The 18,805-nt window shown below is 36.2% G+C and overlaps 1 protein-coding gene across 5 annotated transcripts in view; it reads right to left on the bottom strand.

The window, feature by feature from the left end:
- LOC150103285 (uncharacterized) overlaps window positions 1-18,805 on the bottom strand; it is a 454,389-nt gene that overhangs the window by 43,766 nt on the left and 391,818 nt on the right. For all 5 annotated transcript variants that reach the window (XR_016548822.1, XM_090397913.1, XM_090397914.1 and 2 more), the window contains one exon: window positions 17,215-17,363. Coding sequence is in view for 4 of the 5 variants with exons in the window: in XM_090397913.1 (XP_090254039.1) it covers window positions 17,215-17,363 (149 nt within the window). In the remaining variant the exon portion in view is untranslated. The remainder of the gene's footprint in view (window positions 1-17,214; window positions 17,364-18,805) is intronic.

The following is an 18,805-nucleotide window of genomic DNA, read 5'->3' on the forward strand; positions in this document are numbered from 1 at the left end:
GCAGAGGCAATAAAAACAAGTACTTTTATTATGCCAGTGAATAAGGTATGAGGAGTCTGTGTAATATATTTCTCAACAAATAGTGCAATCAGAGACAACTGGCATAATAAAAACACACTAATTAATGAATCACATGTCCCCTCATACAGAAACTATGCTTATAGACTGAAACAAAACTATATGTTGCATGAGCAAACACAATATCTAACTAAAAACTATTGTTATTAATTAGATGTGTGTGAGTTCGATTTCCCAAGGCAGCAATAAAATTCGACCGAACGTGTTAAAACTAAGTAACATATATATATATAATGAATGTTATGGCAGTTTCACATATGGAATTCGGTTGAAGAGAGTTAGCATTTCAACTCAATTGTCAGCTATGCTTTTATCTTTTGGTTGCATGATCTTTTGTTAATACTGCACCAATCATATGCACATTTTAATAACCTGCCTTTGCTGTCTATTTCGCGTTAGGCTTAATTACCTTAAAGGGAGAAAAGTCACAAAAGAGAAAAATGTTCCTGGTCCGGAGATTCCCTTATTCAGGTAATATTCACTAATTTCATGTTATCAGTCTGTGGTGTGCCAGTATCGGTAAGTGGTGATATTATTTGATCTATTCTACATTAAAAAATTTAACCCTGAGATGGATAAGTGGCTGATAAAAAATAAAAAAAATTCCCGCAAACAATCAGAAGAAGCAGAAACAGACTCAAAAAAAAAAGGACAGTATTTCATAGAACAGCCCACATCGTCTTCAGAACCAAATGGTAAGAGGCAAAAAATGTAATATATGCATTTGATTTTTGCAATATTCGCTGTGTATGTTTTGTATTGAATATAAATACAATAAATATTATAATAATATATCTCTCTATTACGATTTTTTCTCGAGGGGGGGGTTAATTTTTGCAAAGGGGGGCCCTGACATCCAGAAGTTTGGAAAGCACTGCTATAGGGTATTTCCACCTTACGTGACCACTAATTCATAAGTAGTATAGAAATAGAAGACACGACACAACATAAATTGAAAAAAAAAAAAGAAATTTTAATTAGGAAAAGATTTCTGGAAATTTTTCTAGTGTTTTTTTCCTTTTTTGGGGAAGAAGGGCCCCCTTTCCTCCCTGGGTGCACCACTGGCATAGCCTTTCATGTGGAATCCTATCACAGGGATATTCATTCCCTTTATCCAACTCAGCTGTAACACTGTTATAAAATATGAGCAAATTGCTAAAATATGACCTTCCTTCAGAGACCCATGTTGTTCCTTGCACAGTATAGCTAGTCTGTCTACCCATTTCTGTTGTATGTGTGTTCTTACCAACTTCTCTAAAATCACCACCACCACAACAGAGATACTGATAATTCAGTAGTTGGGGAGATTGGGTTTTGCATCACTCTTGTACAACAAAACTATCATGCATTCTTTACTCCTTCTGTGGTATCTTTCCTGAGCTGAGATTCAAGTTATACAAACATGTCAAAGACCTAGCCAATTCAGCTGAACATGATTTTAGCATATGTGCTGATTAGATCCATTCCTTTTTTTTTGCCAAATTCTTATCCAAGTTATGCAACAGCTCTTCACCTTATTCTCATGCACCTCTAACTCTTCATCAAATGCAATGGTATCACTGTGCACTAACTTATAAATCTGGTTGATAAATCTTAGAAAAGTGAACACTCGTTAACTAAACAATCTCATTAGCTTCTGACACTAGAGTATCATCTGGCAATGCCTCTGACTAGGCTCTTTAATTTAAGTCTTAGTTCTGGTAGAGTTCCAAGGGACTGGAAACAAGGCAAAGGGGGGGGGGGGTTCTAAAATTGCATTAGCAAATTACAGACCAATTAGTATCTATCAGAATTCAATAAAGAGTAGATAAAAATATGCTACTCAATGAAGGGAAACATGGCTTTGTGAAACATTGGTCATGCCTTAGTAATTTAGTAACTTTTTTATAGTATAGTGACAGCTGAAATGGATAAAAGAATTTTTCTACATGATGATTCTGCTGGATTTTTTAAAGGCATTTGACAAAATACTTCATGGGGTTGTGTTATGCAAATTAGAACAAATGGAGATGTATATGACACTGGTTATGTGGATAATGGGGGGTGGTTGCGGGACAGATATCAAAAAGTAGTATACAGAGGGGTAAAGTACAGGTGATAGCAAGTGACTAGTGGTGGGCTGCAAGGTTCTGTGCTATGGTCACTACTGTTTCATTTATACATAAATGATATAGGAATCAATTACATAAATAAGTTACAAGCTGTGTACCACATTGATGAAACTGCACCCTAGGAAATAGATGAAGCTGAAGATTTAGAGTAGTGGCAGAGAGTTGAAGTTTAGAGGGCATATTGCTAAAGTAGCTTATAAAATCTTTGCTATTGAAAAACACACCAATAAGAAGAGATAAGGAAGTTGTTATTCCTCTCTATAAGACCTTGATATACATTCATATCTGGATTACCGTGCTCACGTGTAGTTTCCAGAGTTTCTTTGGGATTCAGAGATCTGCGAACAAGATGGTGAATGGTCTCTGGAATGTTCCATATGAAGAGAGACTGAGTGTGTGGATTGCAGATGTTGGTTGATAGGCAAAAAAAATAACATTTAAGTTACTTAAAGGATTTTATAGGATTGCTGCAGGGAAAATACTTCAGCACGCAGCTCGAGAGGGCAGAACAAGAGGTCATCCCTGGAAGTTGAGTAAAGTTGTGGTTAGTAGGGGTGTAAGGACTACATTTTTTGCACGGAGAGTTGTGAATGAATGAAATGGGTTACTAGTATGAGCACTTTGTCTATTAATGGGTTCAAGTTGAGATATGATGGATTGTATGGATAGTGTGGGTCCACCATGATAAATCTTCTGACTCAATGGAGGTGCCTATACAATAATAATAATATTAATAAATCTGCATTCAATAAATTTTTTTCCCCCAGTATATTCATTTTTTCTTTTACTTTAATTTTACAATATAATTCTTTTGGACTGCCTTTAGCCTGAAAACCAATTTCTTTTCATACTCTGGTTTAGCTTTCTGTACAATACTTGTTTCTTTTCTGGCCTTACACACTCTTTGCACCAGACAACACTGTATGTTGGTTCAGGTAATGTGGGGTTTGCATATTGCGGTCCTATCATGGAAACTCATGTTGTGAGCCTTGGTAATGAATGTTTTTGTGGAGATATGTGGTCCAGTTGATGCTGGAACTCTGCATTCAATGTGTCGACAAATGACAGTTTTTATATATTATCATTCGTAGCACTTGCAGTCAACTTCCTGCACTTCCATCTCAGTATAGTATCACTGATTACTGACCTGGGATGGTCCAATTTGTCAACAATTTGCTGAACAGATAGGTCTTCAACATGGCATCCTATCACAATGTCTCTTTTAAACTCTGGCAGTTCCCTTCTTGGAGCCATTTTCTTGGAATTACACTAGAGGGCAGTTTGAAATTAATTTTTTAAATTCATATAACATTTTTCAATGTTATTCTTAAATCTATTCCCACTGTCTGTATCACAATACTTAGGGGAAGCCCATCTCATAAATTTTCTACCCTAACCATACCGAATGGACTTCTTATGTCCTTCTTTCTTCTTCGTTATCATTTTATTTACTCTTGAGAAGATGTAGTAATATAAATTATTGAATCCCCATACTCATCTTCTGAAATGATAGTTGAATTCAAGGGGAATTACAGCACTCCCTTTCCAATGGAGTGTGGAGTCAAAAGACTCATCATGGGAAGTAAACACTGCTACATACAAAGACATCAAACCATGTTTAAAACTCATTCTATCTGCATTCACCACCATGTATGGCAACATTCCACTCACCAGCTACTTTCTCTGTAAAGAATCTGCTCACATCCTCCTTATACAGTTTATTCTATCCTCTTGTTCTACTCCCTTCTCTCATTCTACAAAAAATTTCTTCCATATTAATCTGGTAACAACCTTTTATCAATTTAAATGTCTCAATCATATCCCCTCGATTAGTCCTATTACTATTATTTTCTATCATTATTATCACCAATGTTATTTTAACTGCTTCCTTGAATATATTCTAAATGAAGCCCTGGATAATGGGATATTAGAATGACAGCAGGAGGAAGAAGAATAAACCATCTAAAATTTGCTGGCGTTATTGATCTTCTAGCCAAAAACAAGTCAGATCTTCAGGAAATCACACAAAATTAGTTTATACTCTTCAAAAATATTGCTTAACTATAAGTACCCCAAAATCAAAAAACAATGACAAATATCTCCTACTTGAGGATGCACCCACAGAAGAAGTTGATCAGTTCAAATACCTAGGCAATATATTTTATAAAGATGAAAGAAGAACAGGATGTTAGAACAAAAATTGCAAAAGCAACAACAGCAGTCCAAAAACTAAAACCACTATGGGCAGATAACAAGCTTACAATTATAAATAGATTACACATTGACACTGAATTAGTTAATTCAGTATTTCTATATGGAAGTGAAATTTGGATCATTCTAAAAGAAGATGAAAGGAGGTTGCTGACATTTGACAACTCCTAAAGATACTATATAGACTGATCACATCAAAAATTTTGAAGTAAAAGAAAGAATTAGTTCTATTGCCTGTCCAAGAGATAATGTCATAACTAAGATTCAAAGGAAACACTTATGTGGCTTGGTCATATCAGCAGATCAAATGGTCTACCAGTGTAAGTTTTTGAAGGATTTATTCCTGATTTAATCCATCATCATACTTAGTGAACAACTTCTACCTTCGATTCTTTTGGCATCCATCAGAAATCTGGGTGACGTAAACTGAGAGCCATATTCAAAAAATAGCCTGATCAGAAATTTGTACAAGGTTACATCATTTGTACATTATTCTTTCTGCAGGTGAAGTTTATTTTAATTAGACCAACAATCCACTGTGTTTTACTAGTTGCCTTAACAATATGATTCCTAAACTTAAATTTCTTATCTACCATAAATATTTAACCTTATGTTTAGTAACTCTACTTCCTATTTCCTTTCCATTCAATTTATATGCATCTAATCTTGTTTTCTTAATCTGGGAAATTTACTATGCCAATTTTACATTATCAGCAAAGAGAAATTTCACTATTAATGCATGAACCTAAATAATTCATAAATATGTTGAATAATAAAGATCTCAGAATTGAACTCTGAAGATGCCATTTCTAATCATCTGACTGTAGTAAGTCTCTGCTATAAACACTACTTCTTGCCCTTTTATTAATTTAATAATTAAATAATTATCAGTACTCAATTGATACATCATTATCAGCAAGTGCATATGTGGAATACAATCAAAGGCTTTGACAATCCATCTCCCAAAAACCTCAACATAAGAAGTTAACATATTTGTTAAGATCAACCAACCAACATTAACAAAGTTAGTGTAATCTGTGTTGGCATTAGATTCTGAAAGCTTCTTACTCTGCAAAGATTTTATGTAGAAATTTGCAGGATTGAAGATGAGATAATGATGTATCAATTGAGAACGTTACTTAATGAGGATCTGCAGAAGTATATTTCTTGGAGAAAAAAAAAAAAAAGGACTGATATTATGGCATAGCATAAGTTTCCATATAGTTTCTTGTTTAATTTGCCTGTGGAATCCTCATACATTTACTGAGGCAATGCAGAAAGGAGATGGTATGATTAGTGAAGTGTCACTGGTAAGTCTTTAACTTCTAGATTTTGGATGAACCTAATGAGTTCTTCAATCTGTGATGGAACAATTGTGTAGCCTGCTTCTTGTAAACTGTTTTCCAGTTTTTTACAGATGCTTTCCATTATTTCAACTTCATGCCTATCATTCTTGATTTGGAAGCTAGTTACTTTCTTTTCATGTAGATAATAATTATACTGAGAAAACTTTGAATCTTAAAGTAAATATGATCATATAGGAACTATAGTAAACTTTATTATTTTTTCTTTAATTGATCCCTTATTAGCATGAGATGGTTTTTCATAATCCATAAACTCTTCTGAGCATGGAGAGTTTTCATTTGACGATCTGCATCCTTCTCCATCTTTATATTTTTTATTACTTCTTTTTCTTTCAGATATAGTTTCTTTTTAAATTTTTCTTTGTTTATCCTCAATTTTTTTTTATTAATTCATATTTCCTTTTTGATAATCTTGTGTGCATATTAAGTTCTTTCAGTTGTCTTACTTGCTTTTCTGTTTCTTCTCCAGTTTCTCCATGTAGAACAGTTTCATGTTTTTGCATTTTGTCTTGTATCTGTTCAGTTGTTATCAGTGGTGAGCTATGGGCTCGCATTGTCAAGGGGAAAAAAAAAAAAAAGCCATATTTCACACAAAAACTTTTATTAATACAGCATGTGTACAAATTCCAATCAAAAAGTATGAGAGGACAATCAACCTCTAAAGGCTATCATTTTTAAACAAATATTTCATGATCTAAACATGAAATATTTGCACACAATCAAGTGTGTTAATTTATCTTACATAAGAAAAACATTTTTTAACTATCAAAATATAATAAGAAATCGTTTATAATCTTTTAAAATATTTGATTAGCTACTGGTTTTACCATACGATTGGCCTATCAGAAGGGAGAAGGGTAAAGATGGTGCTTATTTTATTTTCAAACTTGGGTGCATTTGTTATAGAGGAGTTGAAACAATAATTCCAAATAATCTATACACTGCCAAATAGACTAACTTTTGTTAGGTTACCGTATGAGTTTATCGCTTAATATGTTTCAAAAAAATTTTTTTTTGAAAAAATAAAAAAGTAAACAAGAAGAACAAGGGGCTCGCAAATTTGAGAAAAATTTAACAAAGGGCTCGCACGAGCCCCTTATAGCTCACTACTGGTTGTTATACTAGGTTCATTATTGGTAATTTCAACTGATGTTGTTCATTCCATATTTGGATGGAATTTTGGGGCTTATTTCTAGCTGATTTGGTCTTGCACTTTTTGTGATTTTACTAAGTGTAATTTGATTAAAAGTACTGTCTTTACTAGAACGAATTGGAAAATCCTGGAACTCTTCATCATGCCTCTCTGATATATACGGTTTTCTACCCGGCTCTACCGGTGCTCCCACTCTATCAGCAAAAGTGCTAAAAGGACAGGTGTTAATGCAGTGTTCAGAACTTTTGCACTTCTGGCAGGGTTTGAGACATTGATTAGTGATATGTCTGATTCCAGTTGAATCAGTTGAAATATTGAGATTTGGGGCAATTACCATCTAAGTAATCATATAAACCACAATGCAGGCACTGCCTTTGTACTCTGGGATAGTTTACCATAACTTGGGTTGTACCAATGTTGATAAAATTTGGTACGGGCATCTTCATATCCATTGTGAAGGTGACATCATCAGAAAACCAGTTTGGATCATCACCTGATAAACCCTTTCATATGTTACTAATCTTACTCCATTGCGAGAATAACTGTATAAGAATTTCATTACTGATCTCTATATATTCCATTGGAAATCTTTAATTTTTACTGTTTTTACCTGGCTCCCGACCATTACAGGAATAACTATGCTGCCCTTCAAAAGCAAAACCCTGTAATAGTTTGTCCCTTGTTTCCACATCTTTAACTACAATTAAATATTTCCTTCCACTATATGGGATGAAAGAATAAATCTTATTAGCGCCAACTATCTCTTTTAAAACCTTAGTCACTCGTCTTGCTTCTTCACATTCTGGAATTTCAATTCCTAGAGTTTGCACGCTTGGAGGAATCAGTACCATTATCTCAGGGTGGGGAAAGAGACTAAAAGCTCTGTGTTTGATTGCAAGAGAGAGAGAGAGAGAGAGAGAGAGAGAGAGAGAGAGAGAGAGAGAGAAAAAACACAAACCTTTCAGTCATAAGACTGATAATTAAATAATCCCATGATACAGAAATAATTCTACACTACCAGCAAATGTTCTTTTTAAGCTATTATAAAATGGCAGCTGTGATACTGCCAAAAGTAATCCCACAATGCAGATATTAACTGCAATACCAGCAACTTAATATTTACTTTAAAAGAAACTACTGCTAGTGGGGGGGCAAAACCAGCACTAGCACCAGTAAAATAAAATCAAAGAGAAAAACAAATGAAAGAAAACCAAAGTACTTATCTTGCCAAAATCCAATATATGTCATCAGAGGGAGCCAGACACAGAAGTGATACCAAGGACCAATCCAATAACGTTACTGACAGGATGGGTGAAGCACTAGTGCTTTTCATATTCCCCTTTATCTGTAATGAGAGTTGTTTGGGAGTGGGAGATTTGTGAGCAATTAAGCTCGCCCTCTGAGGGCAGTTGTGTTAGCTATGATCGGTTGAGAGAAGAATAGCCTTCGGTCTTTTGTGTTTGTAGTAATCAGTCTCGTTGTAATTGACAGCTCGTACTATTAAGTGGGTTTGAATGTGAACTTGACTTCACGAAGAATTTTTCTGCAAGATCACGAAGAAGGGAGGAGATGTATGGAGTGCCAGTTTCTTGGTGAATCTGTGAATTTCTGACGAACTATGGTGCATCCAGGATCATCCTAAGGCATTTATTTTGGATTCTCTGTAATTTTGAAATGTTTGATCTTGAAGTGTGACTCCATGCTGGTGAGGCGTAGGTAATGACTGGACGTATTACAATCCGGTAAAGAAGCAATTTATTATGTAGGTTCAATTTGCTCTTACGGTTGATCAATGGGTAGAGCTGAGCTATGACTTTGGAAGATTTGGAGCAAATGAGATTGATGTGTTTGTTGAAAAAGAGTTTCTTATCCAATAATACCCCAAGATATTTGGTCTCTGATTGCCATGGGATCTTTTGACCAGAGAGTAGGATGTCTTCTTTGTTGCAGATTTTTCTTCTTGAAAACATTATGGCTGAGCTTTTGAGGGGATTCACTTGAATCCTCCAGTTGGTGAACCAGTTTGCTAGCTCATTGATACTTCCTTGGAGTCTAGTGATTGCTAGGCAAGGGCTCAGTGATCTAGCTAGAATAGCGGTGTCGTCGGCATAAAGGGCTGTAGTAGTTGTTCTTGGATTGAGAGGAATATCTGCCATGTAAGTTGTGAAAAGTATTGGGGCCAGAAGAGAACCTTGAGGTACTCCCGCCAGAATTTTGCGCCTTGAAGAAACAATTCCGTTGAGTTTTACTTGCATGTATCTTTCATTGATACATGAATATATGAGTTTCACTAGTTTAAATGGGATATTGTTTTCAATTAGTTTGAAGATAAGGCCTTGATGCCAGACCTTATCAAAGGCCTTGGCAACATCCAAAAACACAGCAGCAGTGTGAAGGTGCCAGTTAAAACCATGAATGATATGTTCTGTTAGTCGGTGAATTTGTTGCACCGTGTTGTGAGCTTTGCGAAACCCAAATTGCTCATTTGGGATTATTTTCTGTCGGTCCACTGCTGATTGTAGTCTTGATAGGATGACCTTTTCTGTTACTTTGCCAAGACAGGAAAGAAGACTGATGGGCCTGTAGCTTTGAGGAAGTTGTGGGTTATTGCCAGGCTTTTTCAGAGGTATAATGTCCATGATTTCCCAATCTGTGGGAAAGTACTGGAATCTTAAAATGGAATTGGTAATATTAACTAGATGAATTATGGCTTTCCGTGGGAGTAGCTTTATTATTCTAAAGTAATGCCGTCAGGGCCGGGGGCCTTTTTATTCTTCAGATGGGAAATGATATTTATTATTTCTGTTGGTGATGTGGGGGGGGGGTGATGGTTTCTGAATCATCCTTAGGCTGACTTAGTGCATTTCTAACTTTACAATGAACTTTGTGAATAAGATTAACATTTAAATTAGCGTAAGATGGGCTGCATTGATTTTCCAGATTGTCAATTAGGGCTTCTACTTTTTCTTCATCTGTGTGTGCAATTCCAAGATTGGTCTTTAAAGGGAGAAGTGGTTGTCTTTTGGTACGAAGAGATTTTACAAACTTCCACATGGAGTTATCTTCTGGGTTGATTTCTTTGAGTTTGGTTTCCCATTTGGAGTTCCGGTGGATCTGGAGGGCTTCTTGAACCTGTCTGTTCAAAGTGTTTAAGGTTGCTCTGTCTTGCGGGGCTCTAGTATTGTGATATCGCTTTCTGGCCTTATTTTTGGCCCTGATCAGGTCCATTATCTTTTCTGGGATCCAGTTAGGAGCGTGGAAGAGACTGATGCTATTGCTGAGTTGATATGCCTAGTTAAATTGTTCACAGCTTGATCTATTTCTTCTTTTTTACGAATGACAGGGGGCAGACCGATGTGGACCGGGAGAACCTTATAGAGCTTGTCCCATGGTATGAAAGAATAATGGGGAGAGAGCTGATCTTGAAGTCCTAACCTGAGTAGGATTGGATTATGATCTGAGTTAAGCTCTTCTACTGTCTCCAGCTGGTATTGATATTTGATGTTTCTGAGGATAACTATGTCTAATACATCAGAACTTCCTGATGGGCTGTAGTGTGTGGGCTCAGTGGGTCCAGCTACTATTGATGAATTGAGTAACGTATAGTTGAATAAGGTACGGCCTTTGGAGTTGATTGACGAACTGAACCAGGCCGTGTGTTTGGAGTTTAGGTCTCCTGCTATAATTATGGAATCAGTGGAGCCTAGGAAGGAGTCTAAGGAAGTAGTCTAATATTCTACTATTGCTGTCAATAGTGGAATACTGGGAGGGTTGTACGCTGCATAGATTTTGAGTTTGCATGCGTTATTAATGTGCACCACCATACCCGTCACCTCAAGGTTTAGAGTTTGGGGGTTAGTCAGTGAGTTGTGGCTTAAATAATTTTTGATAAAAATAGCTGTGCCTCCTCCACTAGAGTTAAGTCTGTCTGTCCTGTATAAAATATAGCCTCTTAGCTTTGGATTGTTTGATGGTCTGAGGTGGGATTCACTGATCAAGATTATGTCTGGATTGAATCTTTTTGCAAATTCTTGCAGCTCGAGAATTTTATTTGTTAAGCCATTGGCATTCCATGCTGTTATCATGAGAGAATTTGGTTTAAATTTTTTAAACATTATAGAGAGCTGTTAATATGGATTGGGTTTCAAGGTAGAATCTTTTTCTGGAGGATGGTGAGGTGCTTGCTTTGCTGAATTAATGCAGCATTGTTGCAAGTGACGAGGTTAAAGCTGATGTGAGATTAGAGCTTGTTCGCTCTTGTGAAGAAAAAGTCTGGGTTCTTACCGCGTCCGCATATGATTTGGACATAGATGAGGGTCGAGTGCTGCCTTCCTATGTTGTTGAATGCGAGGTATTATGATCTGGAGGGTGAACTGCTTGGTTGTGTGTTGTGTCATTGCTTGTAGGAACATGGTTAGTTCTTGTTGATCCACGGTTTTTTGGATGGAAAAGACAACCCTTGTAATTAGAGGAACGTGGTCCTCTACAGTTGGCACAACAAGCAGGTGTGGATCTGGGTTTGGTGCAGGAGTTAGTTTGGTGACCTTCACCACATTTTAGGCATCTATATGCAGCTCTGCACAGTTTTTGGGCATGCCCGAACCTCTGGCATCTGTGGCACTGCCCTGCCGATGCCTTCTTCCTTAGAGGTTCGGTTGTAATTTTAAGCTTACAAATGTCCATAACTTCATAGATGCTTTTCTGTGTGTTGGAGATTTCGACCAACACCAGTGGCATTGGTGTTTTATCTGACCTCAACATTCTACTCACTTTGGCTGGAGTCAATCCTTGATTGATGAGGTCAGCTGTGATCTCATCAGTTGTGATACCCTCAGCCACTCCTCTTAGAACTACTTTTAAGTTCTTCTCGCTAGCGAGTGCAAATGTGTGGAAGGGCAATTTAGAGTTGTCAAGCATTTTCGTCATCAAGCGATAATCAGTGACAGTAGTAGGGTGAATCTTTACACCCTCTTCAGTATTTCTTGCCCAGGAAAAATTGATATTTTGTTCTCCTAGGGATCTTGAGAATGAGGTCCATTTGTCTTTATCTCGAAGGATGACTGGAGGGACCTTTTCTTTTCTATCTCGGGTGGTCTGAATTTGTTGAGTTGTTACATCAACTTCCAATCCACCTTCCGATGTTCTGCGTCTTTTATTAGAATGTTCTTCATGAGAACAATCGAACTGCCGGGGAGTCTTTGAAGGTGGAACAGGTGTAATGTCTTCTTCAATGTCCAAATCATCATCTTCAGTGTCATTTACTTGAGTGAAGAGATTCAAGCAACCAGGATAATCTGTTTCAAATTTCTTTAGGGGGAATTTGAGAATATCAAGTGACATATCTTTGTTTAACTGTTGAATGGCATCTTTGATATCGTTTACATGATACTAAGGTTTAAGTAATGCAGAAGTCATATTTCTATATACAAGTAGCCAAAAGGTGTCACACCTTATTACTAAAATACTCTGGATTAGAGATAGATGTTGAAAGTTTTTTCCCCACTTGGTTACACTATAAATTAAAGATGCCAAGAAATTATATTATTTGTTTAATCGAAGTGCAAGCAAACAAAGTTTGCACGTGAAGTTAGTTACTTCACGCAACCAGATCTGTGCCCAGATGGGGACTTATTAAAACTTTATATATAGGGGAACAATAACCTCATTTTCTCTACTAGTAGTGTATTCTTCAACAACCATGTAATCTGATGTTCTGTTCTGGTTACCTTTGCAATATGCCCTCTAAACTTCAACTCCCTGTACACAACCACTCCCAAATACCTGGCCTCATCAGTTTCCTTCGGTTCAGTTCCATCAATATAGTACACTGCTTGTGATCTCTGACCAGTCAGCATATCAGTTGTTGTCATCAAAGTATTGGAGAAGTTGGTCAAGAGCAAAATACAGGAATGGATAGATGAAAATGAGATACTGCATGGGGGAGCAGCATAGTTTTGTGAAAGGTAGATCATGCCTCAGTAACTTGCTCACGTTTTTATAATACAGTGATGGCTGAATTGGATAAGGATAATGGATTTACAGTGATACTGCTGGACTTTGTAAAGGCCTTTGACAGAATACCACATGGAATCCTAATCAGTAAACTGCAGCACATGGGAATGGATAATATAGGGTTGGTGAGATGGATAGGAGGGTGGTTGATGGAGAGATATCAGAGAGTAGTTTATTCAGGAGTAGAGTCCAAAAGAAAGCCTGTGACTAGTGGTGTGCCGCAGGGTTCTGTTCTTGGACCTCTGCTATTTAATTTGTTCATTAATGATATAGGAAAGGATTTGAGAGGAACTGTTCAGTTATTTGCCAATGATGCAAAGTTGGGTAGAGCAATAGTTAATACACATGTCAAAATTTTGCAGGATGATTTGGATAGATTGGCAGACTGGGATAAGGAGAATGGATGTCAGTTTAATGTGGCAAAGTGTAAGGTTATGCATTTTGGGGTGAAAAGATTATCAGCAGTATATCACATTGGTGGAACTGTACTCCAGGAAATTGATGAAGCCAGAGACTTGGAAGTGTTAGTGGAGAGGGGTTAAAGTTTTTTTTTTTTGGGGGGGGGGGAACATAGCAAAATTGGCTAAAGCAGCTCATCAGATTCACTTGGTTACCAAAGAATACTTTGACAAGCAGGTTATTGTTCATCTTCATCGAGCCTTGATAAGACCCCATCTTGACTACTGTGTGCAGATCTGGGGGGCAGGGTTTCTTGGTGATAGGGAGGAGGTAGAGAAGATCCAGAGGCGAGTTACCACGATGGTAGGTCTATGGAATGAACCTTACAAGAACAGGATGAAGATCTGTGGGTTACAGAAACTGGTTGATAGGTGGAAAAGGGGGGTGATATCACTGAGACATTCAAAATACTGAGGGATTTTTACAAAATTAATTCAGAGGAAATTTTTCAGAACAGGTGTGGTGGTGGTGGGAGAACTAGAAGCCATCCTTGGAAAATGAACAAGAGTGTAGTTAGCAAGGGTGTTAGAACTAGGTTTTGGAGAGTGGTAGAGAACTAGGTACTTGGAGAGTGATGAATGAGTGGAATAAGCTGCCAGAGTCTGTTGTGGGTGCCATGACTGTTAATGAGTTCAAAGCAAAGTATGATAGATACTGTGCAAATGCTGAATAGTTCTTGACATGATGTTTAGGGCCTCCCCCTTGATGAGTCTAAGGACTCATTGGAGTTGCCCGTAATAATAATAATAATATAAAAAGTAAGCAAATTACTGAGGCAAGAAAGACCTACTCTTCACAAAACTATGTTGTCCTCTTATAAAGAACTATCATATTCCTATCACATAGTTCTGAATTCTGTCTTTCATCAATTTCTCCAACATCTTAGTTACCACTTCTGAGATGTTGATTGGCCTATAATTTGCTACTTTGTCTTGGAGCCTCCTTTATGCATTGAAACTATTTGGCCCTCTTTCAACTCCGTTTTCACCTTCCCTGTATTGAGGCTTAAATTAAACAGCTTGGTCAGAGGAGCTGATTATTCCTTTGTACATTCTCATAATACACGAGTTGATATGCCATCTAATTCCATGACTGTGTCTGTATTCAGCTTCAGCAATATTTTAAGCACCTCTATTTTCCCATCAGTCAATGTCACTCTAGCATTGCAACATCCAACTAGATGGTGCACCCTTGCAAAAAACTCACTCAGTAATTCAACTTTGGTTTGGTTCTGTTACCTCCCCACCATCAGCACATTTTAAAGTCATCCTTCCGTAGTCATTCCTCCTTCTCCCCCCCCCTTTAATATTCTTGCACAACCTTTTCTTTGTGTGCAACTCCTCCTTCTTAATGAAGCAATCCATCCATCTAATTACTACCTTATTTAACCTTCTGACTCTGGATATACATTCTGATATTGCTTTCTTCAAACACCCTTGACTACCTTCCATGCACCACTAACATCTCTCTACTCCAAATTCTTATGCCATGTCACTGTTGAAAACTGACTCCTCAGATTGTCATAATCACCTGCTTTGTAATTCCACTTATATCCCTTCTTAACAGAAAATTCTGCATATCTGGCAATCTCCCAGGTCAAGATTTCATGATCACTTTCTTCACGTGGAATCAGAGTAGCTATATTGGTTGGTGTTAAGTTTTCTAATGCAATGATCAGATTCAGCACTCCTGAACCTTATATCCCCTCCATTACACATTGCCACAGGTAAATCTATCAGAACCTGTATAAATTCCATTTCCTTCCCTGCTTGTGTCCATTCTTCCTCCCAATCCATGTCCCCACAGTAGAAATCCCTCCATAATAATTACTCAACCTGTACTCATCATGCTAATTTGCTAGTGCATGTCATCCACATTCTCCCTTATCCCCCCCCCCCACCTGAATTATATGGCAGAAACCAATTACACCTTTAGTCCTGTTGGCCTATATCTCACACCTCAAATGAACTGCCTTCTGCATCCTTGTCCCCTGATGTACTTCTATTCTTTTTGGCTTCAATTCTTCTATCATTAGCAAAATCTCTCCCCCCATTCTATTCCTTCTGTCTTCTCTGAAGACACTATATGCCTTGCATTATATTCCTATGATCACATCGTCAGCTGACTAATGTCTATAACATTTGGCCAAGTTGTGCTAACCAATGGCAAAAAACTGCTTGCACTTATTTTGAATACTTCTGGAATTAGTATACATAAACTGAAATACTCACTTCATACCACAACCATCATACATCATCCTTTCAGGGATTTAGGCCCAGTGGCCTGTTCTGGTCTCATTCCATCTTTTCCTTGGTCATCCCTGATTTCTACATCTTCCAACTGAGTGATATCAGAGTATCTTTTTGGATAGTCTTGAACTGTCTATTCTTTTGATATGTTCAATCTACTTCTTTTGGTATTTGTATAGTTTGTCCAATGCTGAGTTCTTTAGGTATCTCTGTGCTTTCTGTTTTTGTCCCAGAGAGCATAGCCTACTGTCCTTCACAGGAATTTCATTTCTCCAGTTTCTATTCTTTTTTCTTTTGTCCAAGTTGTGGTCAGTTTTTATGGTTCATAATTCACTTCCATATAGAGAAGGTCTTGCCAAAACTTTACAAAATCTTATTCTTGTATGCTTTTGAACTTGGTTAGGTTCCAAAAATATTATTGATCATTTCTGTTATTTTTAGAAAGTTTGAAATTTTGATGTCAATGTCAGCTTCTTTTATGTATGTACAGCATATCCAAGGTATTTGAAGCAGTTAATTCATTCTAAAATTTTCTTTTCAATCATGATTTTACTTTGGACTGGAGATAGTCCTTTGAAAGCTATGATTTTTTGTTTTGTCTGTTGACATTTGCATTCCAAATTCTTCAGCAATTATGTTTAAGGAGTATATTGATTTCTGGAGTTCATCTTCATTTCGTGTTTATGATTATCTGGTCATCTGCAAACAAAAGGGTATTAAGTATAGTTCTACAATCCAGTTTAAATGCTGGTTTCATATTTTTCTTCCAATTCTTTACTATTTTATATATACATAGATATTAAATAAGAATGGTGACATTGGATATCCTTGATGGACTCCTCTGTTCATTGATTTCTATTCTGTAACTTTTTCATCAATTCTTACAGCTATTTGGTTGTTTTGATACATGTTAGTTATTGAAGCAAGTAGCTGATTTGGAATGTTTATATTATTGAGTACGGCCTATAGTTTGTTCCTTAAGATTCTGTCAAAGGCGTTCCTGTAATCTGTACAAACCCAATAATCTACAAATGCTATGTGTGTTTCTATGTTGAATTTGTAATTTTTTTCCATTAAGATTTTTAATGTAAAAAGCCTTGGTCAATGCGTGATCATCCTTTTTGAAAGCCATTTTGTTTTTCATAAAGTTTAATCTTCTATATATGATTTAAGTTTTGAAGTTAATATTTGTGCATATAACTTATAAGCAGTATTTAGGAGACATATTCATATCATACATATAAATGTATTTTCAGATATCTTTCAAGGAAATAAGGCATAATGCCCTGCTGGTAACTTATGTAAAATTTTTCATATAATCTGAAATGAATTCGAAGTTAATAATTCTTGAGGTTTGATAATTTCACTACATGTGTATTATGCCAAATGTTTGATTACTGAAATAGACTTGTGTTTAATTAATTTCTAAGACCCAATATTGTTGAGTATAATTATCATGAGTAAGAAAAATCTAAAGTCTAAATATAATAATCACAAACACAATTTTATGCATAAAATAGTTTAGAAATGTAGTTTTTGAGAGACCACATCTCGTGAAACTGAAATGATATGCTAACCTGCAAAGTCCTGCATTACCATCAAGAACATCCTTGCCACAAATATCATCCTTTAGTCCATCAGTAATTTCTTTCTGCTCCATTACTTGACATTCATCTTTAATTTCCATTCCCTCAGGTGGATCTACATTATATGGAATATCATTCATCTGAAAAAAAAAAAATAATATCAAATGGCAAAATATATTTAAGAAATCAAGATATGGCATTACTGACAAGTTAAAACAGCAGTGCATGCAAAAACAGAACGCAACAAGTAGTTATTTCAACTTATGTGTTATACTTATCATGGTGCTTTTAAATGGCTTATCACAATACAACAGGGAAAAAAAAATCAATATTTTAATCCAATATTTCAATTACAGTAAATGAGGCATTTTCAAGGATAATAAAAGACAAACAAAAAAAAACTGATTAAGAACATAAAATTTCAATTGAGTATCTAAATATTTTGATCTAGATATAGTCCAAGATGGCCAGGTTTTTTGTTGATTCAGGTGGAGGATAACAGTCTCCCAGATTTTTGGAAGACATTCAAATTTTTTACATTCAATTTTACTCAAATTAGGAGTGTTCTGCAAAACATAAGCTGATTCCCAGAATAATTTTTCACTTCTGGAGCAAAGTATTTTTAAGGTAACAATTATTCTCCATCTTACTGCATGTAGGGCTGATCATATGGCCAGTCTACTTTACCCATATTGATTCATGGTTATATTTAAGTATGCAACAAGAGGCCAGTTTAATAGATCTTCTCTTTTAAAGAGAAGATCTATTAAACTATCCAAAATAAAAGATTAAACTCTGTTATTATGGACAGGGAATTTATTATCATGCTGCAATAAGCACCTCAAAAAGTATCACTCTAACAAGATAGCGCTCTCTCTCTCCACACATGCACACTGTGTGTGTGTGTGTGTGTGTGTGTGTATCTACTCATACACACATGTGACTACTAAACAAGTGCTAATTAGTACTTTTCAGAGTGCTATGTTAGCAAATATACTAGCATCAGAGTGCTATACTAGCAAAGATACAAAAACGAATTCACTTTTAAAGTTCTCAACAAGTATATTAATCTGCTGTCCTCATTGTTAAGTGGTTTATGTACTCACTTCTCAACCAACAGGTTGTGGATTCTAATCCCTCCATGGGCATGGCTGCTTGTGATTGTCTTAGGTGGGAGATGAATTTCATCTCTTAATGCAAAACCACTGTCCCACTTATAAGAGGCCTTTCCAACTTGCTTGAAAAGATTCCACATTTGGTATCTAGAGAAGGATTTCCAGACTATGTAAAAATTAAATAAAATAATTAAAAAATGACCATAGTACTGACATACTATAGGTTTATAATCTTTTGTCTACTTTGGTATTTTTTTATATGCCTTCTGCCCTGAAAAGATTATAAACCTATAGTATGTCAGTACCATGGTCATTTTTTAATTATTTTATTTAATTTTTACATAGTCTTTTTTACAATGTCAAAAATGAAATATAACTGTTATTGTGAGTGCTGGAACAGCAGATTTGCAGGACACATAACCACTCCTGAAAGAAGACTAATGTCTCATAGAAAGAAAGCTGTTAAA

This window comes from Typopeltis vanoorti, chromosome 9 (assembly GCF_054136105.1).
Source record: "Typopeltis vanoorti isolate ZY-2024b chromosome 9, IOZ_Tvanoo_1.0, whole genome shotgun sequence".
NCBI classification, from domain to species: Eukaryota; Metazoa; Arthropoda; class Arachnida; order Uropygi; family Thelyphonidae; genus Typopeltis; species Typopeltis vanoorti.